The sequence below is a fragment of the Bactrocera neohumeralis genome, chromosome 2 (assembly GCF_024586455.1).
Source record: "Bactrocera neohumeralis isolate Rockhampton chromosome 2, APGP_CSIRO_Bneo_wtdbg2-racon-allhic-juicebox.fasta_v2, whole genome shotgun sequence".
Lineage (NCBI taxonomy): Eukaryota > Metazoa > Arthropoda > Insecta > Diptera > Tephritidae > Bactrocera > Bactrocera neohumeralis.
In genome coordinates this window covers 86919144-86943480 of record NC_065919.1, presented here as the reverse complement: position 1 = coordinate 86943480, position 24337 = coordinate 86919144, and the positions used below count along the sequence as shown (strand labels likewise).

Genomic DNA, 24337 nt, shown 5'->3' with positions numbered 1-24337 from the left:
TCTCTTAAACCGCGGAGCTCGCTCACCGCAAATACATATAAACAATTTTATTATAATTTTGTATTTTTTTTTTGTAATGTTAAATTGTTTTTATTGATTTCATGCCCATTATGTAATTAATGTATGTATGCAATTATGTATGTATGTATATCACGCTAAGAACTAATTTTCTTTAAAATTGATAACGATGAATGCGTTTATGGGCAATACGCAAGGTTGCAATTCGCAATCAGCAATCCGCTCGTACCTCGTACACACCTCTACCACACTCGGTGCAACGCCAATCTCGATGAAGTTTCACGCCTCCACAGCTCCTCAAAAGAGTTGTAGTTTAGTTAATTGTTGTTGTTGTTTATTTTCATTTATTTATGTATGTTATATTAGTTTGAATTTTTATTTTTTACTCCGAGGGAATTTCATCGCAATCACAGTTTCTCTTTATGGCATTTACGCTTACTGATTTTTTGTTTCATTTACTACTAATTCAATACAATTATCTCTTTCTATTTGGTTTTGGTTTTTGTTTTTGTTTTTGTAAATATTGAAGTTTGGTATTTTAATTTGGGATTAAAGATTTTAAATAATCACTTGGATTTGGAATCGCCATTTGGTTTTTGTGTTTTCTTTTCTTCTTAACATTTTGGATCTATTAGATTTTTAGGTTGTCTTTTGTTTTAGTGTTTATTTTTGTTTTTGCTTGAAATATATGTATGCTTACATGTTTGTTGTGTTGTTTGAAGTTTCAACAGCTGATTTTAAAATATTTGTGGTTTCGTTCGAAGGTTTGTCAGAGTAACGCAGGTCCACTGCATTTACAACAATTCGCTAGGTATATACTGTATATATATATGTATATAGATTTATGCACTTAAATATATATAAATATGCATGGGTTTGATGTATTTCATATTTATCATATGCGTTTCAGTGAATTTTCGAAATTTGTTACTGTTGCTAATTGTAGTTGTTGTTAATGTTAATAATTCGATTTCATTACTTTGGAGTGGAAATCTGTATGCACTAAATCAATAGATTGTAATTAAGTTTAAAAATTGTAAATTTGTTCTAATAACAGTGAGCCTTGTAATAAATAAAAATTACTTGAGTGTTTTTTTTTTTTTTTTTTTTTTGTTTCAACATTCTTTCATTGCAATTGCCCTTTGCTGGTTTGCTACATTGTTGCTCGCGTTTGCTATTACTCTTTAATAAGTGTCATTATCAGCGTACTTGTTGTTGCAGTTTGTTTTCTCATTACATTTCTCTTTTGCCTTAAATCTCATTTGCCTTAAATCTACTACAGCAACTTTTATCGACAATTCAACTTAACAACTATTTAACAGCTCTGCTCAGGCCTCACCACTGCTTTCAACTGTGGTGAATTAGCCAGCAAGTACTTTGTTGCTTCGCCCACCACACTTGGTCTCTCGCAAATTAAACTATGCAATACATGAATTATTACTTGATTACTTTTACGCTTCTTCTACTCCGCTGCTTTCCCCAACTTATTGCCACCATTTTGCTTTGTATGCGCGCCCTTGGTCTCGCTTATTGAGGTTCTACTGTAGTTTAGTATGTAGAATTTCAGTATTTGTTTTAGTGTTATACTAAATAGTTCTTTTTCTTTTTTAATTTGTCTTTGCTTTACGAATTGTTTAATAACTAACCACTGAATATACAATATGTATGTATATATGTATATTATATACATATCATCTATATGTATGTATATATAGTACTATGATGCTAAAAGACTCTGCTATTGAATTTTAAGAAAAGTTTTTTTAGTTTGGTTTTGTTCTATTAAAATATTTACTGTTATTTTCTTGCTTCGCGCTTACAGTTATGCTCGTTTAGTTTTTTTACTAGTTAAATCAAATATTCTCATATTTTCCTGCATACATATACATATGTATATATGTTTGTATGTATATAATTTGTTTAATTTTAAAAATTACTCTAACAAATGTAAATAAAATGTGAAGAAAACAATTTTTCCTATATGTACGTATATATTTGTTTGCTTTATTTAATTTTTATATTTTTATTTTCATTTTTTTATTTTATATTCTATTCTTTTTAGGTTTACCTCAATATATATATGCTCTCTATATATATATTAATTATATTTGTTTGTATGTAGCTTTTTATTAATGCACGTGTGTATGTATATTTAAGTAAAATTATGCAACATGCTGTTTACAGTTAGTTTTCAATTGTTTTCAGTTTTTCTTTCAAATATTTTTCCTTCTATAAAATTACTATTATTATTTTTTTACAACTTTTTGTTAATAATTTTAGCCAAATTATAGCAATAACGTGATATTATGTTAAATATTTGCATGTTTCTCCAATGACTGATGCGCGCGTCAATTAGTGTGAAGAGAAAAATAGAAACTTCTGTGCAATTATTGTAATTTTTTGGACAAATTTCGTTTTTTCACGCTTATTGTTTAATTTATACCCCGCTCTGCTGCTAAGTCGTGTATGTGTCTATATGTACCATATGTATGTGTTTGCAAGCGAAAGTGAAAAAAGTGAATCTGCGATTTATTCCACGAATAGTAGTTGTTGTCCGGGTCCCTTCCGGTTACGTAGACCCCACAGTCATGGAAACGAGCAGCAGTCGTCTCCAGCGCTTTAGATATTTTCAAATACACCTAACATCGTCAGGTCAAAAAATTTTGCATAAATTTAGGATTTTATGAATACATATCTACTTCGACTCTTTGTATTCCAAGCTGTTTTAAAAATTTTCATGAAATGCATTTTACCGAAAATCGTTTGTCAAAATAGTCACACGCTTCACTGAGCTTTGCTATGAATTTGCCTCTTAAGAACGTTGAACCTGTTATTATAAACGTACTATGAGATTCAAAAAATTTTTCATGCTGTACATATTTTTGGAAGAATTTATTAGTTAACCAAAAGCTTTATAATTTTTTCTACAAAACCACTCTCTTCACTTAGGTATCTCAACACGATGACGAAGCATGCCAAGAGAAATATAATAAAATATACTTGTGACTTAAAGAAAATGAGCTAAGGCTGCGTCAAGATCTATGGAGCATATCTAGCCACAAAAAAGACTGTTTTCTATCGTTTTTCTTTTGAAAAATTGCATACTATACTCTTAAATCGATATTTCAGATAGTTTTTGAGTTACATGCCTCCAAAGTGAAGCCGCTGAGACAAATGTTCCAATCAGTATTAAGCTTTTTCTGCATGTTCTGTAAGAAGTTCTCCGTACAATGACTTACTAGTTTTTTGAGCTAATAAAGAATTGAATTTTGCAGGTAAAAACAATCACAAGTTTGGCCAAAATTCAAAAAAAATCAACGCTACCTTTTTGTAAGTTTTTCATAATTTTCGACCGTAGTTTACTGTATGGACAAAACTTACAATGAAAGTGTTTTATGTTTCGGATAAGAGCGGAATCATTACAAGAGTGGATGACTTGTTCTTCGGAGGCTTGAAGATCTACATATATCTCAAACAATATTTAGTTGTTTTCTTAAAAAATTTGTCTATGCATTCTTAAACTTTATACATATTCATACATAAGTATTTATATCTTCAGGAGGATGGAGCCGTGTGTAGAAGTTCACGCAAGTGAGGAAAGTTCTCCGAGCGCCATTTACTTGTGAGTGACCAGAAACGATTATTTTATATATTGCTCAAGTAGCTCACGACTTTCGGTCTTCGGCCAAGTATCCTCTGAGTAGCCCGAAAACATCCGTTTGAAGGCGAGCTACAGTGGGAAGGCGAAACATCCCCTCCACAGGGTTGTGCGCTTGGTTTGGGACCCGCCACGTAAAAAACACTTTTAATGAATATAAGAAAACAGCCTCGGATGAGGGACCCCCATTTTGATGATGACCACTGCAAATGTATTAAGTATATGTATCCCTAAGGATTTTAAAACAATTGAGATTGTCGTTTCTTCACACACTTTCACTGTATAACTAGTTGTGGCTCTTAAAAAGCAGCAGCAAAGACTCAAGTAATTAAATACCATCCGTCAATTTTTAAAATCCTTTGTATTACAATTATGTCATTGATTAATAAATCAGATACATCTTGCTAAAGTCCAAAGGGCTCACTCTCAACATTTCTTTTACCTAAGTTTAAGAAAGAAACATATTAAGAAATATTTAAGCTTTATGTTAAAAGTTTGTTAGGGAAAGTGGCCTGTTAATCTTTTTTCAGCATTTTTGATAAGGTTACTTTACTTGGCTTGCTAACTCACTCGGGCAGAGATTTGTATACACTGCTTTAACAAAAATCAAAAATTTCGACTGGTTTCAGAATCATTTTGAAACTTAGCGTTTGCTAGCAATGACTTATTGAATATTTTTAAGTTTTATTCCAAAAAGACTCGCTTAATACTCATATCGATTATTATACGAAACAAAAATTATGTAAATGTGTTTTTTTTTTCTTTGATCGTAGTTTTCATGTAGCGCGGTGACTGAAATTTGCTTCGTCGCGATTCGTATGTACGTGCATAGTACGTACAGTAGTGTAATGTGTTGTATGCCAAAAAACGCTAAGGTACTTTAAGTATTTCACATTTTGGTTGTTAATTAAGTTGCTCTTATTCAAATGTAGTTGAAGACAAACGCGCAGCCTGCAGGAAAAGACGCGGATTGCTGCTAATAACAGCGGCCTTGCAATGGTCATAATTATAACCTTACTTAGGCTACCAGAAATTGTTATGCTGGCATGTATTTGGCCAAAAGTTAGTAACTGTAACCTAAAACCTTTTACCACGCTTTTTGCTTGCAGGCCGCCAAGCCGCTCAATCACGCTGCCCGCAGCACTCTACAATGGTATATGTGTGTGTATGAATCGCATATCAGATGATCCTTTTCACAGCATTAAAATTTTGTATTTGTGGTGTTTGTGTGTTTAAAATTTCTCTCACGTTTTGCGCTCAAAAATCGAATGTTTGTTGTGTTTTTTGTTTTTTGCTTTTTATTGCACCTTAGTTTCGCCCTCCTTCTCACAAATACTTTAACTTCTCGGTGTGTTTGTATTATTTTTTTTTACGATTTTTGCATTTAATATTCTCTTATGGTTTTATGCGCAGAATAATTTTATTTTGTATTTTTGTTTCATATTTTATTAACTACATATATGCATTTTTTAAATAATATCGCATATCGTCTGCATTTGATGCATATTAATTAACATTCGCATACTCATTCGCATACTTATTGTAATCAACTTTAACAACTTCACCTTCAGCGCCCTCTCCTTCTTCCCGTTCTCCCACGTTTTTCTTTACTTCTCCACCCCTTTCACTCGACAAACATATTTCGCTTTGACTGGTTTTCTTCATGAGTTCGTGCTCATTTCTAACACTTTTCTTGCTTCCTTTTCATCAACGTCTTTAAATAATTTTCATATTCATATATATATTTATATATATATTTATATTTCTTTTAAATATATTAATTACATATCACAGATCCAGTACTTTAACTTTGTATTTGTTTCGCTTTTTCGCTTATATATCTTTTTCATTAAGCTTAGCTTTGCTTCTTAAAATTTATTTGCTTCGTTTTGTCTAAGACTTCAAGTTAGATGAAGTTGGAGCTTCACATTTTATGAATATTTCTCGCTCAATTGAAGTGGTTCGGATGTGATTTATAATTTTGATGTTCATTCGGATGCAAATGAGGATGATCTCTGATTACGGTTGGTGACAGTGGTGAATACAGTGGTGCTGATGGTGATGGTGGTTGTGGTTATGAAGGTGGTTGGAAGTTGACGGTTGGTGAAGGTGGCGTTTGGTGATTGTGGTGTTTGTTGATGGTGGCTTTGTTGTGATTGAAGTGGCGTTGGTGGATTCGGCGATGTACGACTGTTTTTACTGTGTTACAATTTGTTGTTTTTTTCTGAATTGTTAAGGCATTATAACGGCACATGGACAAAATTGCCGTTATCTGTCTGTACGAGTAATAATTGGTATATTTGATGTATGATGAGCGAATGTGACATGACTTACGTTCAACTCTGGTACTCGTACTAGTAAATGTACTCGTACTTGTATTCGTACTCATACTCGTACATATAATAGTATTCGTTTTCGTACCCGAACTTTTACTTATCCGATGCACTTTGTTCCGAACTGTTTTGATTTAAGCTGATTCTGTAAAGATGCGAATGAGAATGCGAAGTATGTATGGTTGTTGTAGTTACTTGTAACTGATCTTGTTATTGTTGACTGTGAAAACGCTCACACATACATATGTGTATATATGTGTATATGCATATATGTATATAATAAAATCACTTGTTTATGAAAAAAATTTTGCAATTTTTATGTGAATGTGTGTGTATGTGAAGTTGTCATGTGACTTTGCATTTTAGAGTTCCGATATACGGGTGCAGATGGGCGCGTGTGTTGATTGTGTGTGTGAATATGTTTGAAGGATATGCTAACAAACGATAAGAGTCGCAATATCGTCGCAATTATGGTAAAATAATTTTTTATTTAACACTGTATGCTAATTTCGCGAAGAGGCTAATACTTTTCAACATATACCAAACTTAACCGATCCAAAGACGAGCCGCATTTTAGGCATACGAAACGAAATACTCGAAAAGCGTTTGAATTCTTCGACCATTTAAAGGTATTTTAAATTTTCAAATCATATTTTTTATAAAAATCGATTCATATTGAAACTCTTTTATGAGGACTCTAATATACCGCTTGTTGGAAGGCTTTTGAGAGAGTATTTATCTAGATTATGGCTTTATCAAGAAGCGGTATATAAGTAGTCCTGTCAGAAGCATTTCTAAGCGGAATGGATTAAGAGACTCAGTTATGGATTATTCTACCAAATACCTTTAAGCTTACCTCAAATAACCTTAAACTGAATCTAACCTAGCAATTCTTCAAACAAGTTTATGTAACTCCAAAAATTATATACTCGTGGCCACGTAAACCTTACCACTCAAAATTTTCAAGTATTGTGCATATTTGACTACATTTTGTAGCGTTAATCACATGTCATTAATCAAAAATATTAAAAATTAAAAACAAAACACACTCAGCTATACCTAAATAAATTGAAAGATAGTGAGCTTTACAAAATGAGCTTGAAATGTAAGAGAATGACAAGCGATGAAAAAATAATATTTTTTTTTAAATTTAATTTAATTAAAATTTAATTTAGGCTATGTCCGTAAATGCATCATGACGCGCATCATGACGATTGCATAACAAACAGAACGTTCAGAAATGCAATATTGCAACACTGCAATAATCAAGCGTTCAAAAAAGCAACACTTCTATCAACTGTCATACATAATTTCTATCAAAAAATTGTTTACTGCATTTAACTACGATGTCTGACGAAAAGTAAGTGCAAAACTGTTTTATTTTAATTTTTGTATTGGAATTTAGTTAAATTATGTTAATAATAATTGTATAAATTATTATTTTTAATTTTTTAGTGAAAATTTCAGTAATGCGGAGACGCAGTTATTGCTGAGAGTACGGTTGAATATGTCCTCGGGAAACGACTTTATTGTTTTAATAAATGATTTGTTTTTAGGTATTTTTCTTTTTAAAGACAAACATTTGTACCTACAAATTTTTCTTTTTTACTTCAATACCCTTCTTTTTCTTAAATTTAAAGAAAATCTATCATTTCTTTGCTCACAAATTTCGTCTAGTGTTAGATTCAGCAAAATTTCCATTTTAGTACTATACGCGTTCAAAAATGCAAACAAATGTATTTGCAAATTGTCAAAAATTGTATAAGAAGTATCAAACGTCAAACTTGCAGTGTTGCTACTGTTGCTTATGCTGCAAGTCATGATGCATTTACGAACATAGCCTTAATTACACTTGTTTGTGTTTTACACATTAAAGGTAATAAATTAAAAACTATAACTATAATTAGATAATATAAGTTAGTTTACTTATGCTTACTTCAAACATAAAAAAAAAACAAAATTGAAGAAAATCCGGATGGCACGAAAAAGTCCCAAAAAAAAATTAAGAAAGTATAGTGGTAAGGTTTGCGTGGCCCAGAGTGTATATAATATTGCGTTCTAGTGTTAGCAAAAATTCTCTATCGCTACTTTCAAGAGCAAATCAACATGAACGAAAAACTTTCTGAAAACCATTATCTGATTTTTATACTACTAAGTCTATAGTACCAGCAGCCAAAATTATGAACACCAACTACCATTTGATGAGTTAAAAATTGAGTCAATGGAAAGTCCCTCTTAACGGTTCACTTTAAAGGTAAAGCCTAATTCAAAAACATATTAAACAAAAGTTTTTGCGGTTTTTGTAAAGTATAACATGATTTTTATGTTCCGACAGTTCCGAACCATATTCTTCAGCCATCTCTATTCTCTGCTTGTTGCCTCTCTGAGCATAATTTCTGACTCACTCACATACATATATGTATGTATGTATGTGTGTGCCGTATGCTTATAGACTTCTTCTTATTTTTCTATAGACTTACTGCTACAAAATATTTCCTTGCCTCTTTTGACTTTCCTTACTACGCTCGCGTCTTTACGAGTCTTTATAGTATGTTTGTAGTTGTTTGCGAAATGGAATTGAATTTGGTTGCGCATGCGGCATTTGTTGATGATCCAATTCGATGTTCCGCTATGTATGCAAACATGTATGGATATATGTTTGAATATGTATGTATGTATGTGTGTACTTATGTGGTATGCTTAACGGAGAGAATTGGAAGGTTGCGAGTAGTTCTACGTGTGCCAAAAATGGGAATGCTGGGAAATGCGGGAATTTCGTTTAAATTTTTATTTAAATATTTTTTTTATAATTTTCAATTATTTTAAACTTTATTTAATAAATCTTTTTAACTACCATTTTAATTAATTTGCCTACTAAAATTAGTACTTTCACATTGAATTATGTATGTTTGTATGTATGTATATATATTTTCGCTTTTACAACTTATTACTTACATATATGTATGTATGTATATATGTACTGATTTAATTACTTGTTACATTACATTATTATTGAGTTAATTGAATTGTATTTGATAAGTTGAATTGAATTTACATAACAGTACTTTACATTTGTCAACGATACTTTATTTTTTTTCTATTTCTATTGCTATTTCTATTAGGTAATAATTAAATTTGAATTTCGCTGAATATTGCATTGGTTCTCTTTCCTCGTCTCTTTCTTTAACGGATTTCTTGCTATTTTTCAATGTGTGTTGTTGTTTGTGTATTGCAAAAACTCGCACATTTCTACAGGCAATTAACGAGTGTATATATATATATATGTATAAGGCTGTGTTATTGAGTGTGTGTGTGTATATGTGTGCTTTACTCAACAACAACTTAATTAATCATGAAACATACTTATACAATTACTAATCATTTTCAATATTAAATATTAGAAATTTAATACATTTTAAGGCCTAGCAAAGATGATCTTGTCGAAAACAATGAAAAAATTTCGAAACGCACCAATGCTGCAGAAAAAATTACTACTTTTTTTTACGTGAATGCTAAAAAGTAAATCGCACTCAAGTGATGCATTATTGAGTTGTCTTAAGTAATAATTTATTTTTAATTTTCATAAGTTTTTTTACTTTTATTTTTGTCTCAAATAAAACTTGCATTTTAAACTTTTCTAGCCTACTTGCAGGCGCACTAGCAATAAAATCACCATATACTAATGTTAATTGTAACATTTTGTTGTTGTTGTTACCTAGTGAAAGCACTTTTTATAAACTACTTTCTAAGTTACATGTTTTTCCTTTGCAAAAAGTTTGAAACAAGTGAAAATAACACGCAAAGGCAATTTAAAAACAAAAAATAATAATAAAGTATTGATATTTAACAAATAGTTTACTTACTTTAAATCATTATTTTATAAGTGTATGTGTGTTTTTATATTGCACAAATTCTCATATGACAACGCGTTGTTATTGTTAATGTTAAAATATATATTTAAAGGTTATATGTACGTATGTATGTATGTATGTAACAATGACTGCTTCTAAACAACGCTTCTAAAGAATAACTATGCTCGGCAACACGACGCTGCGCATCTTTCTGGTTTTATTGCATATTTTCTATTATTATTGTTGGTGGTTTTCATATAACAATATGGATTTGTTTGATAGCAGGGAATTATTGCTGCGGCAGCAGTTTGTGGATTGCCTGTTGATTTTTGAGTGCGCGCTGTTGACATATTTGGGAGCTTTGCACGATTTTTTGAGAGTTCTGCGCAAATACTCCGAATATTCTGAACTCAAACGAGAGGAGTTCAATGTCTCAATTTGTCTACTTGGGATTGAATGCAGTAACTGTGGCCTACTTTTTGGCGCAAATGCGAAATTTGCACCATTTTTTCAAAAAAATATTTCCAACTCGCTCGTTTGAGTTCAATATCTCAAGTTGTCTACTTGCAAATGGATGCAGTAACTGTGGCGCACTTTTTGGCGCACAGTATAGTGTCTCATTCTACTTCACGAAGTTTGCAAAATGCATAGCTGTTGCAATCAGTTTGCATGTGTAAGTTTTTCTTCAATTTATTTTTATAGAAATAAAATCCGTTATTTTTGTATTTTTTAAAGGCGGCAATAATTTCGGAAATTCGATTACTATTAAATCCGACTTTATTTGATTTTCTACAGGCTTCTGCCGAAGTCATGGAGAAACTGTAGTGAACCACAATACGCCTGAAAGCTTAATTTTTTTAATTTTACAAACTTTAAAGCTTATTAAGTTATAATACTCAATGCATGCAAAACTCATTGCATATAAATTTTATTAATTTCTTTTTAAGGTACATAATAAAAATCATTGCATACTTCCAGGCGCACAACGCATTTGAAATTTCAAAACGTTGCATACATCAAGGCGCGCAACACATTGGAAACTTCAGTTCTGAAGCTATCGCATACCATCTTTTATTGCCTACATTTAGTAGTTATCTACTGCATTATAGAACAATTAGTGATAATTTCAGTTACTTTTATTGCATACTAGCTGTCTATATAATCTTCAAAGACACTTCGTCTGCAATTTCACGCTTAATTGCATGAAGCAGCAGTCCACACAAAAATCAACATTTTTCAAACCACAAAATGCCGCTCTGAAAGCATTTTTTGTGCCTGCAATACCTTGACTTTCTAGCGTACGCTTCATATCACCCATTTGTGATGTGTTTTCTATTTCTTTTAAATATTTATTTAAGTTTAACAAACAATTGTGGATCACTTCTGCGCTTTGGGTCCCTAACGGCCCTATCTACTACATCATTAAACAACAAACTGACTGACTCAATGACTCGCATTCACGAACACTATTTGCAAATAATACGTAGGTAGCTTTGTATGTATTTTAACAGCAATAACAACATAATTACACTTGTACATAGTATATAAGTTTTTGTTTTTGTTTGTTTTTTGTATTTATATGTTATGTAACTTTTACAATATGTTCAAAGAAATCATGTGTGTATGTATATATGTATGTAGTATGTAGCCCTTTATTCTTCACTTTTAACGGTTTTTCGAAATGACAAATGTCTTTATGTACACAAGTGAATGAATGGAGCTCCTATTTAACGCTACAAATGTATATATGTTTATGCTGATGTTTAAAGAAATGTGGCATAAATATATTTCTTCGTTTTATTTATGAGCATTTTCAGTGAAAACTACACTTTCTTTGTTATTTATTTATGATGCTTTGTGATCAGAGCAACCTCAACAAAAAATATATATATAACTGATTCAAAGGAACATATATTAATATATATGTACGTATATATTTATATAAAATTTTCTTACTAGTGGTGAATCTAATGAGCTTTAAAAGTACCTAGATCCGATTACAAAAAAAACTAAAAATTGCAAAATAATTATATTTTGTAGTTTTGTTACGTCAGAGCAAACGAAACAAAAAAAATTTAAAACTGATTCAAATTTTATTTTTTATATTATTTAACGGTAATTTTCCTACAAGTGGTGAATTTGACACGCCTAAAAGGCACATTTTTTTTATAAAAAAAAATAATAATGAAGAAGTTACAAAAATAAAAAACAAATTTATATTCATGGTGGTGTACTTCGGGTGTTTTATGGGAAAAATTGTGGCAAATTCTCATTGCTTTATGCCTAACGGATTTCGACTGACATTTTTTGAGCAGGGTGTTGGTGATGGTGATACTTGATACTTGAGCTTAGGTGTCGGTGGTGAATTGTGATTGGTGGTGGTTGTGGGTGGTGTGTTGAAAAGTGGTATTGCGCATGGTGACTTTTAGTGGTGGAAATGTGATGGCGCAGAACTGATTTGTCGATTGATACCCGTGATTTGAGGATTTTTCGTTGATGATATTTTGTACAAACAGAAAAAAGAAAAAATTAAATACGCAAAGATATTTTTTCGATTTTTCATTTATGTAAATATTTATTTTTGATTATTTCATTTAACATAATTTAAAGAAAAGCCATTTAAAGTATAAATGTAAATGTATGTATACGCTTATAATTTTGTTAATATTTTTTATAGTATGCACTTAAAGAATTACAATTTATACAAAAATGAAGAGTACTTAAAAATTAGGTGTTTTAATAAAAACTAAATAGTTACAATTTTTATGAAAATATTGGTGTTTGTTGCTTTCTTTTGTGGAAAAAATGTAAAGACATTTAAGGAAAACGGAAACTAAACTAGAATTTTGAATGAATTGCTATGAAAAATTATATAAAAACTTATGAATTGCATGTGGTACAAGTGGGGGGTCACGAAGTGTTTACATAGAGAGGTAACAAAAAAATTGCAGTTTTTCTTCACTTAAATTTAATGATCTTGAAATATTGAGTTATTGAAGGAATAATGTGCGAATATGCGTAAAATGTTAACTTTTCGTATGTTTGAAATTAGCAACGCTTCGATAGTCAAACTCAATGCAGAAAGTCGTTTCGAAATGTTTTAGTGTGGAAAATGCATTTTCATATGATTTATTGTCTTTTTTACGCATATTTGATCACTTATATGATTGGACTAAATAGATTTGATTGCAACTTATTGAAATTAAAATTACAAACACAATGCTAAACGTAAGAGTAAACCTGAATTGCACATTTTCTTTTTTGTTTTCTTCGATAAAATTAATTACTTTTTAACTAAAACAATAAAATCAATAAATGACACATATAAAAGTAACGAACGCTATGAAAACAATATAATCTACATATGTGTTTATATGTATGTGAGTGTATAATTAATTTAAGTGTCACAACTGTAACGGTAAACAGCATAATAAAAATATGGCCTTACACCGAGCCGAGCTGCTGCGCCAGTTTGCGCTTTCGCACGCGATGAAAGCTCACATGTAAACAATGAATGCTCACAAATCACCGAACTTAAAAGCTAGAGCGACCTCCGCGCGGTTTAGCCAACAACTTTCATGAAAAGCTCACGTAATTATCAAAGTTTCACACGCCTGAGTGTTGCCTTGTTTGTGAGTTGACTTCGCTGTGTGTGCTACGAACTCACGACTCATGCAATGGTGGTCACGTGTACAATGCACTCGGCTAAGCGTGAGCAACAATTCAATTAAATTAATGTGCTAACAGCAACTTGTGATGTAATTAACGTTTTTTTTTTGTTTTTAACTAGTTTAGCCACATTTTTTAAATTAAAAAGTAGCATAACTTAAAATCATAAATAGTATGTATGTATGTAGTAAGTATACGAATGTATATATGTATATAGTTAAATTAATTTAATAGACATGAAAGCTTTCTTAGTAAATATGTAACTTACACTTTATGTAAACTAGGTGTGTACAAGGGCAATGTTTCAAAAAAGGGAATATTTTCCGGTACGAAAATTAAAAACTCAAAAACAATGTGTACAAATCGAATATAAACAAATAACATAAATAGTCTTAAAATTGCAAAAGTAATAATTTGTATGTGTAACGCGAAAAAATCAAATTGTAAGGAGACTCAGAATGCGCGCCACACATTTTTACCACTTTCCATCAACAAGGCGGCCGGCCAAACAACCACCGTATCATCCGCCACAACGACAACAACAAGTTGTACATCCGCGCATTTTCTTGTTGTTGTGCCATATATCACAAATCAAAACGCCAATGACGCCCGTGTAGTCACAGTAATTAAAAAAAAAATCATAAACAAAAATGTATATGCAAATAGTTTGTCAGCAACAAAAATCGGGAAGAGGAAGGCAAAACGTAGAGAAATAAGTAGTAAAAAGGCTAGCATATGGGCTGGACAGGGGAGTAAGCGAAAATCACAAATTCGTGCGCCAAATTCGCATTTGACGCAAAAAGCTTTCACCGCAGGCTTTCATCTTAAAGCTTCACATTATACGCTTATGGACGCCTTCTATTAGTAAACAAACGTACGTTGTTATGGGCTTGTAAATAATAAAAAAAACAACAGGGAGATCAATAAAAATTAGAAAATAATGCAAATTATTTTAAAGCAACCACGTAAATTACTAAGTAACTGTTAAAGCTAAATATTTACCTTCTAGAATATGGGTATGCTGTATGAAGGGCGCAGGCGTGGGGTTTTACTGACGTGGTTTTCAGTACTGTATACATATATATTTTTTGTTTGCTTTTTAGTTTTTCTTGCTGCAGGTTGTCTTTTTTAACGCTTGTTCGTACCAAACTCAAACCACAAGTGCTTAAAACAATGCTGTATACAATTGTATGTTAAACAGTGTAATTATTTGCAACGCTTGTAAACGAAAATTCTTTTATATCACTGAAAATGCTCAACAGGCGTTTCAAAAGCAACAAAATATAATTTTTTTCTATAAAATTATCAAAACAAATTAAAAATAGTTAAAATTGCAAGAAAGCTTAAGGCCTTAAGCCCAATAACAAGCGCTTTAGTTGAAAGCAATCAAAATTAACCGCAAACATAATATTATATTTTATATTTTTAACAACTCTTTCAACATAATTGCATAGATAACCAACCGCCATATATGTATGTATGTATATAAGTATGAGGCGGTGGTATACAAAAAACTCTTAGAACGCGTTTTATATCAAATTCAGTTAATTTCGAACTGCTTTTCAATAAAGTTTCCAATAACAAAAACATACGTAACAAAACAAAAACTGAAGCGCTCAAAAGTCGAAAAAGTAAGCTTTAAAATTATACCAAATTAGGCACACCAAATATAACAGATTTTGCGTAGCTAACACTTTGAGAACCAAAACTTATTGCAGTGCTAGTATATAATACTAGAACTAAGCATTGGCGAATTATTTTTGCCAAAGTGGACATTGTGTTTGTCCGGCATTAAAAGTGCTCAAAATGTTAAAGAAACCAAAAACTATTTTTTTATTTAATTTCAAATTAATTAAAATTTAATTTTTTTTAATTTTAATTTTAAATTTAATTTACTTTTTAATTTAATAAAAAAAATTTGAGGTTATTTTTAGAGAAGCCAAAATATAATAGTTTTTAAAGTTAAATAAAAAAAATTAATTTTAATTGTATTTTTTTAATTATAATTTTTTTTTAATTATAATTATTTTTTTTTAATTATAATTATTTTTGTTTTAATTATAATTAATTTTTTTTTTAATTATAATTAATTTTTTTTAAATTAAAACTAATTAGTTTTCGGTTTCTCAAAAACAAACTTAAATAAAATAATCGTTTTTGAAATCAAAAAAAAATTAATTATAACTTTTAGTATTTTTTTATTTATTATTTTTTTCAATTTTTTTTAATTAAAAAAATTAGTTTTCAGTTTCTCTAAAACTAACTTAAAACCGTTTTATTAAATTAAAATTTAAAATTTAAATTAATTTTGAATTAAAGTAAAAAATTTTTGAATTTATAAAAAAAATAATTTTGTTTGCTAACACGCTTCACAGTTATCTACTGACTTAAACAGCAAAAAAAATGATCTTAAAAATTTTGCTAATATTTTTCAAAACCACAATTCCACTTAGGTGCGTGTGTATGTGTTTGTGTGTGCCCAAAAGTGCCTCTGTTAATACCTTTTCTTTAGTTTTTTTTTACTGCAGCGCACAAGTAGCAAGGTGTGTAAAATTTATTTACTTATTACTTTTATATTTTAATTCTAACAAACGCAATTTATTCTGAAAAAATTTCGATTTTAACTACAGGAGCGGAATTTCGTTTAAATTTAAATTTCTATATATTTTCAGCGCAAACAATTTGTGTCTTTTATTTCTCTAACTTTTTACAATTTAGCTATGTATGTAAGTGAAAAACGTATTTATATTTGTATTTGTATGTGTCTGCTCAGGTGTTTGGCTTGCCTGCACTTTGCTTCTCGCTTGCGCTAACTTAATTGCTTTTAGCTTAACTATTTTGCTGCAAGTAAATATTTCGCACTTTTCCAACTACAATTAACGAAGTTAACATTACTTAACAGTGTATGTTTGCTTTTGTTTTTGTTTTGTTGTTACGTTCTTCTTTTTTGCTTTTAATTAGTTAAATTTTCGCTATTAAAAATTATAATAAAACTCAGCCTAATTATTTGCTACACTATATGTATGTATGTATGTTTGTCTCTCTCTGGCTGCATTATTTAATTACTTCAGTTGCTCTTTTTGTTTTTGTTTTGCTTGTTATTGTTCTCTGCGTGCTGAGCGCGCGCTTGGTTTCGTATGTGGTATATAAATTGTTCCTAAATTTCTTGCTTTAAAATCTCTACTTTCATATGATACAATGTACGCAGCGCGCTTCTCTCTTCGCCTCTCATTTACAATGCTCTCTTTTTGTATTTTGCTATTTATTTTAAAATTTATTTGCGTTTTGTTGCTTTTGCACGCTGCCATCATTCGTGGTTTTGACGGCACATATTTTTGTGTTTTCAAAACTTTCATCTAAATTTGTGATGTGAAATTTTAAACTTTATGAATTTTCAACTTTTCAAAATTAACTATTTTTCGCCTCTGCTCTTTTCGTCTTCAGCATTTTAATTAATATTTGCTATTTACATATTTTATAATTTTATAACTTTTCGTTTCAATTTTAATTTTAAGGTTATGGTTGTTGTTGTTTTTCTCTCTTCTGTATGCATTATTATTATAGGTTTTTTGTTTTTCTTTTTAATGTCTCTTAAAATATGTTCTTTCGGTTATATATTATGTTGTTGTTTTTTCAGTTATTATTATTATGTTTTTTGTTGTTTTATTTTGTAATTTTTATTTTGTGTAAATGGTTTTTCGCTTTAATTCACAACAGTGGTTAATGGAATTTGTCGCGCTCTCTTCGTCTCCTCGTCGGTGATTTTCTGTTCAATTAAATATTGCGCTTTGGCAATGGCATTCGGCTGACCAGTTATTGTTACAATTCGATTTCTAGTGCCCGGTGCGAATATGCCCTTTTTTGAAATTTGCACATTTGCGCCAGAAACATGTTGGATTTCAACTAAACTACGACCATTTGGACCTGTAATTTTAATGTTCCATTATAATTGATTTTTATACACATTGGCATATACAAGTACATTGTCACTATATAGTAGGTATAGATACATAGATAATATGTATGTATTGTTGTTGTTGTAGTAGTATACATAAGAGGGATAATTACATACATATAAGGTACAGTTGCTCAACTCAAAAATCATAAGTGTTACGTTAGGGTGTGGTTAAAATTGATTTGCAACTAAACAGCACTAAGTAACAGTTAATAAAATCTGGCAATATATGTACGAATGTATAGTATAAAAGTAAATATTTAAAATAAAATAAAAACTAAATTTTTGAGGTTAAGAAACTACTAAGTCGTCTACAAATAGCATAAATTCAAACAGTGTGGTTTCCATAACAATTTGCTAAGCTAGAATAAATTTACATATTAGTAAGGCATAATTTTAAGTAAGAAATTATTTTCGTGTTAGCCAAAATAATTAGCTTAGAACTATTATAGGCATATTTAGCTGCTTATAAATGTTGCTGTTCGCTAAAATTAACTTGTGCATTTTTTTATTTTATTGTAATTATGAAGATTAATTAGTATACATATGTATGTATGTACTTGTCTATGTACAACGCAAATGAAAAAAAAAAAAGAACTGACGAATTAAGAAATTGTATATTATGAGGTATTTACGCTGCTAGGCACTTATATTCACCACGATGTTAATGGTTTCTATGACTTTGCGTGTTGGAAATTTCAGCCGTGAAAGCTTACTGCTTACACTAATGAAAGCATAAGTAATTGTTTTAGCAAAGAAAATGAAAGAAAAAGTTTTTTGCAATGGCTGCCGAAAGTGAAAGCTCTTTAAAAGCTTTCAATTTAGCCAACTGGGCTTACACTAATGAAAGCGTAAGTAATTGTTATGGCAAAGATAATTGAAGTGAAAGCTTCTTTGCAATTGTTTCCGAAAGTGAAAGCTTTTTAAAACCTTACAATTTAGTCAACTTGGCTTACATTAATGAAAGCGTAAGTAATTGTTATGGCAAAGATAATAGAAGTGAAAGCTTCCTTGCAATTGTTTCCGAAAGTGAAAGCTTCTTAAAACCTTACAATTTAGTCAACTTGGCTTACATTAATGAAAGCGTAAGTAATTGTTATGGCAAAGAAAGTTAAAGCAAAGCTTCTTTGCAATTGATACCAAAAGTGAAAGCTCCTTAAAAGCTCTCTACATCAATTAAACACAAAACTATTGCAGTTTTTTTTGACGTTGAGCTTATGACGGTAAAAAATGTGAATATTACTTTTTCTATACCTCCAATTATTCACCAATTCTAAGGATATTTTGGAGAGAATATTTCTCTCAGAGAATTGGTATTCTCAGTGTTTAAAAAGTAGGTTTATTAAAAAGTATATTTTTTTCTATAAACTTTAAGGACAAATTTTTTCTCTCCGAGCAAAGCTTTCACTTGCTTTCAGCGTTATAAGTTTTGCAGCTGTCTTGAGTTCAAACGTGGAGTTTTGCATGAAGAAACTAAAATTAATCTAATATATCTAACCTTACCAACAATAGGTACATAACCAAGGGTTAATTGAAAAGTGAAAATTTTATATGATTTACAAAAAAATAAATTTAGCACTTGTAACCGCGGCGCTCAAAACTGCTTTACGAACAAATTATCACACGAAATATATGGTATATACGAACATACACCAAATTGGTGTGTGATCACTCCATTCAGTTTGGCAACAAGAGCGCTGCGCGGTTGATGCATTTGTAAGGCACTTTACTAAATATTAAAACCTACAAGTATTTATGTATTATATGTAAATAAATGTTTGTTTGTATGTATAACAAAAAGCCAAACCCTTCATAACAACAAATATACCTACGCCTATAGAAGCTTCTATAAAATATGAATTTTTATATGATTTTTTTTTTGTGTTTAAAAAAAAGCGAAAAAAAAACAAAAGAAAACGACTTTTAACTTATGTCTTTCTATGTCACTTATAATATAATATACCATATACATATGTAAATAAGATATGTGCATACACGTTATGTGTGAGTATGCTTGTGTAGTTGGAGTTCGGTGTATGTACACATGGAGTGCGTGCGGTTTGTGGCACTAATCACTAGATAAAGTCCCGTACATGTACGCTACGAGGATAATTGGTTGCACAGTCAATATGACGCACTCTGTCATTTATGCTAGAATGTCTGCGCTAGTGCTAGTAAGCCGGGAATGTCGAGGTGCAGGTGATTAACAAAATAGGACTAACAAAAGCGTAAAGCTACGCTGGTCAATGCAAGGAATGCCTTTATAATGTATGCAGATTGATATGTATGTGTGTGTGTGTTGGTGTAAGAAAGTCTTGTGAAAGCTCTAGACAAAAAGTTTAGCCTGTAGTGGGATGGTACATCAGCTGGAGTGAAATAACAGTGATTTTAGCGGTATTTACGCGTAAATTAATGAAAGTGTAAAGATTAAGCTTAAAAGCTTTGTTATGAGAAGAAGTCTGGAATGCTCAGTTATGAGCTAGCTGAAACTTGATATCAGCTGTGGTTTACAGATTGATTTTGGAGATTTATTAAATGAATTGAGCACAAAGCTGCATAAAAGTATTTACCGCCATTGTGTGGCTGAGGGCACAATAGCTCTAAGTTCGCGGTGCATCCTCAGCTATTTATCTTTTGGCTGACTTTATGTGCGTGTAATTTATAAGCGCGTTTGTATTGTATGATTCGTGTCAGAGGTGCGCAGTGTGCTGGCGCATACGAAATCTCAGTTACATCGTTTCACATATGTATTTATATGTATGTATGTACTATCATGCATCTTAGATTCAGCAGGCGGGTGCGCATGTTCACTTAAGACTCTCGTTGGGTGAGCTTGTCTGCTTATGTATTGGGTATGTGGTTTGCTTGAGATTTTTTGCTTTGAGAATTTTCAGTTTGTGATAAGCGAAGGAAAGCAAATGTTTGCGGCAAGAACTTGACTAGATAATACAAACAAAACATTGAGTATCTCAAAAACAAAATTCAAATGTTTTTCTATTTAAAAAATATGTGTGTATGTGTTTTTAAACACTACAGACGTTGGAATGTACGTAGATATGTATAACAGCACGCTCATATTGACATTTATGGAGAATGGAATTTGAAAGGTATATATGTACATAGCGGCAAAATTAGGTGTTTGAAATTTTTGAAGAAAGTATAGCTCTTTAATAGATGTAATGATTACAATAAAATGAAAATGATTTTAATTATGTGCGTATACACTCGACGATGAATAAAGTACGCAGTGGATTTCGTACATTTGCTACAGTGGCACTCAAACTTTCACTACATTCCAGTCTTAGCAAGGCTCTGAGTAAAGTAGTGGAAATTTAAAAAAAATATTTGCGGAAGATATATTTTCAAATGGAAAAAAATAGTTATGGGCATAATCATTCAAAAAAATTAACGTTTCGATTTTTAGAAATACATTAATAGCGCCCTTGCCATACGAAATCCACTGCAGATGACTGTTTTAATTAACACTTTTTCTATGGCAATAAAATATTACTCGTACAAAACTAAAATATCATAAAACATTCCGATGTCTTGCAATCGAAAATTAGGTGGAGTATAATTGTACCGCAACACGTATTAACCAAACAGTACATATCAAACTTAAAGGAGTGATATTCAACTAAACATATAAGTAAGCTTCGGCGCACGCGGCAAACTACGTATGCTTGTGTTGGTTAGGATATAGTTACGCAACATATATGCAACTATGCAACTATGCAACAATAAATAATTGAAATAATACAACGTTTAAACTGTTAGCAGATGTGTTAAGCTATTTTTGAAAATTACTCCAATGCGCTTAATATTTGAGCAGCATAGTTTTAGGCGCAACATTAATTAGGCAAACGGTTTTTGGCGCTCGCACAAATTATAAGTGTGGGAACATTGAACATTCTAACTGTGTCTGTGAGTAGCATTTAGGCTTCGTATGGTTTTCGCGTGATTTCACCGACTATGTTTTGGTTTTGGGGTTGTTTTTAGTAGGGATAATAAAAGCGTGGCCCACCTAAGATAGCGCCAACAATCACTTCTGGAATTTCAACATTTTTGGTATCCTTAGCACCCAGATCGCCCGGTGTGGGACTCTTGCTCAAGCCGCTAAGCGTATGCGTTGCGGCGCTGAGGCTCTGCGCCGTTGTGCACGTAGTACCGGTGGCCGCAGTCAAGCCGAAACTATTGTTGTTCAGCGATACCGGTGTGGTGGCCTGTGCCGCTGTGGCTGATGTGCTCAAATGACGGAACGGGTCGAATTGCGCGGCGGCGGCCGCTTCCAGGTGCGACTGTGTCGGACGGCTGGCAGCTGCTGCAGCAGCAGCAGCCGCTGCCGCTGTATACTGTTCCAAATTAACTTGACCCACAGCACCGAAAACATTACTGGCAGTAGCTGCTGAAGCGGCGGCAGCTGTCTGCTGATCCAACGTCGTAACACCCAGAAAACTGCCGAGTGTGGTGGTGCCATTGGCATGCGGTACACCGACGCCCATGCCCAAAACGCCATATTTGGCGAGTACGCCAAGTGCGGCGCACACTTCGTTGGTGGCGGTTTCTGAGTAGCCGGAGCCGCGTAGAGCAACCTAAAAGGTAAATGTTAAGATTAAAAGATTCAACCTAAAAACAAGCGTCAGCAGGCAAGTACCTTGATGTGTTCAAGCAATTGTGTGGCCACCGCCAAGTTCGGAGCTGGGTTGGGTGAACTCAGGTTCAGCGATAGATTGATGCCGGTGCCGTTTATTAAAAGACCCGCAGCTGTGGCTGCACCGCCAATATTCTGGCCCAAAGTCGAGTTCAACGAAGCGGTACTCGTATTTATGGCATTCTGGTTGGTGGCATACGGTGAACCAGTTGGGTTGAAATTGGCAACTGGGCCACTAATATCGGCATATGAGACATTAAGGCATGTACCGGATTGTGGATCCTCAACAATCTTGGACAGTATCATCTTGCAGGCGGCCTTATTATTCTCCTTATCGCCAATAATGGTAATGCAACGTTCCTGCAACGATATATCCTTGGGTTTCTGTGAAATCTGCACATACGAGCCGCTCTCCTCCTTGATCTGCTTGATGAAAGCACCACCCTTGCCGATGATCATACCAGCCGTTGAATTGGGCACCAAAATTTTCACCTGCTTATCACGATCCTGATTCTGTTTGGAGTCAGTGTCAATTATCTTAGTGGTAAGATCGGGCTTCTCACGTATTTTATCCATAATAAAGTCCATAACCGACATAATGCCATCCACGGAGCCGGTAATGAGGCAAACGCGCTCCGTAGTACCTACACGCACAAAGAGAAAGAAATCGTTGGTATTGTGTTCAAGTGCAATTGAGAGACAAGCTTATTACCTGGATAGAAGTCGTGCGACTTGGACATCTTAACTCTAGCACCGGAGTCTTTCTGCAAAGAGGCGATGGTCTCGCCGCCCTTGCCTATGATGGCACCGGAGGCCACGGCAGGCACTAGGATCTTCATGTGGTAGGAAGAGTCGCCTGCGCGCGCGAACGTGTGCGTGAAACGAGACAAAGCGTTACGTAGAAAGAGAAGGAAAAAACGGAAAGCACCGTGTTGCATTAATAAAATATTTGAGCAGACAGTGTTGGTTGTGTAATTTGCCTTTTACAAAATTATTAATATTTGTTTTTATATAACCGCCACGAAATACACTTAGCGCGTGTACTTCGGCTTTGGTTGCAGGCATTACATACATAAGTACATATAAGCAGTTTACTTTTGAAACACATAAGTATCTATATATTGTATATATATAGATATGTAGTTATATATAAATACATATATTTAATTAATAAATCGTTACATACACAGAAGAGGATTTAAAATTAAAAATAATAACAGTTGCGCTCTCTTTCACTTCAAATGAGTAATTAGATGATTTGTTTTTGCTTGCAGTTTTTGCTTATTTGCCGAGCTGTGCTGAAATGGGGCGACAAATGAGTTGGTGGCTGCACGCAGTTTATGGTCTTTGTGCTGCATCAAAATGGCATGAGGAGAATCGAAATGAAATGGCGAGCGAATGAGCAAATGAGCAAACGAGCATCGACGAGAAACGCTGAGAATGCGCAATGATAATGAGATGCTTGACAAATGATGTGAGAATGAATGATTTTCACCAATTGTTATTAATTTGTTATTGTTGTAGTGGTAAATACAAGGAAAGCTGTTATTAGTGCCGCAGTAAAAATTATTTATTCTACGTTCTTATTGAAGACTCGAAAGGGATTTGTCAGAGCCAATCAGCTATCTGTTTAAAATATGTATACTTAACTCTGGGGATATGAAAATCATTAGGCAGAAATCGTGGGCTATGAAAAGCCTCAAAGTAGCTTAGCTACTCGTAAACATAGCATGAGAAATAATGGAATTGTACTGTCGTTATTTATATGGAAATTGGTGCCACCGAAAACACGGCTAAGCTTTGATGGTCGGAGTAATGTTTTAGAAATTATGTGAAATTATTAAATTCCTTTACAGTAATAAAAAAAATATACGCTATTTTCAGCTAATTTCCAAGGCTTAGTGGCTGTGCTAAGCATATTCAAGAGAAATGAGCCCTAACCTCGAAAAATAGTTATGAACTTGCGAAAATTCTTAGGACTGTTGAATACACTATTTTTAGTAGACTTTTATTATTTGTTATTTACAGCTATTTAATGCCTATTGCAGTTTAATTGCGCCTGCATTGCAATGATGCATACGCAACGCAGAAGTATCGAGATCGTGAAAGGAGTATTTATACAAAAAAATAATACAAGATTAATTTGGGTAAATAAGAGCATAAAAGGCAAAAGAAAAGTGTAAACAATTTTTGTAGGTAAAA

General features: G+C 32.3%; 1 protein-coding gene across 21 annotated transcripts in view; it reads right to left on the bottom strand.

Annotated features, from left to right (window-relative positions):
* Nucleotides 1-56: 56 nt before the first annotated feature.
* LOC126764684 (RNA-binding protein Pasilla) overlaps nt 57-24337 on the bottom strand; it is a 117106-nt gene continuing 92825 nt past the window's right edge. For 19 of the 21 annotated variants that reach the window (XM_050482360.1, XM_050482389.1, XM_050482393.1 and 16 more), the window contains 4 exons: nt 22848-22991; nt 22139-22779; nt 21509-22076; nt 57-17453 (listed from right to left, as the gene is read on the bottom strand). In XM_050482360.1, the coding sequence (XP_050338317.1) occupies nt 17233-17453; nt 21509-22076; nt 22139-22779; nt 22848-22991 (1574 nt within the window). In that variant the 3' untranslated portion in view covers nt 57-17232. Of the gene's footprint in view, nt 18415-18531; nt 22077-22138; nt 22780-22847; nt 22992-24337 lie in introns of all 21 variants that reach the window. The other 2 variants (XR_007668091.1, XR_007668093.1) reach the window with 2 other exon arrangements.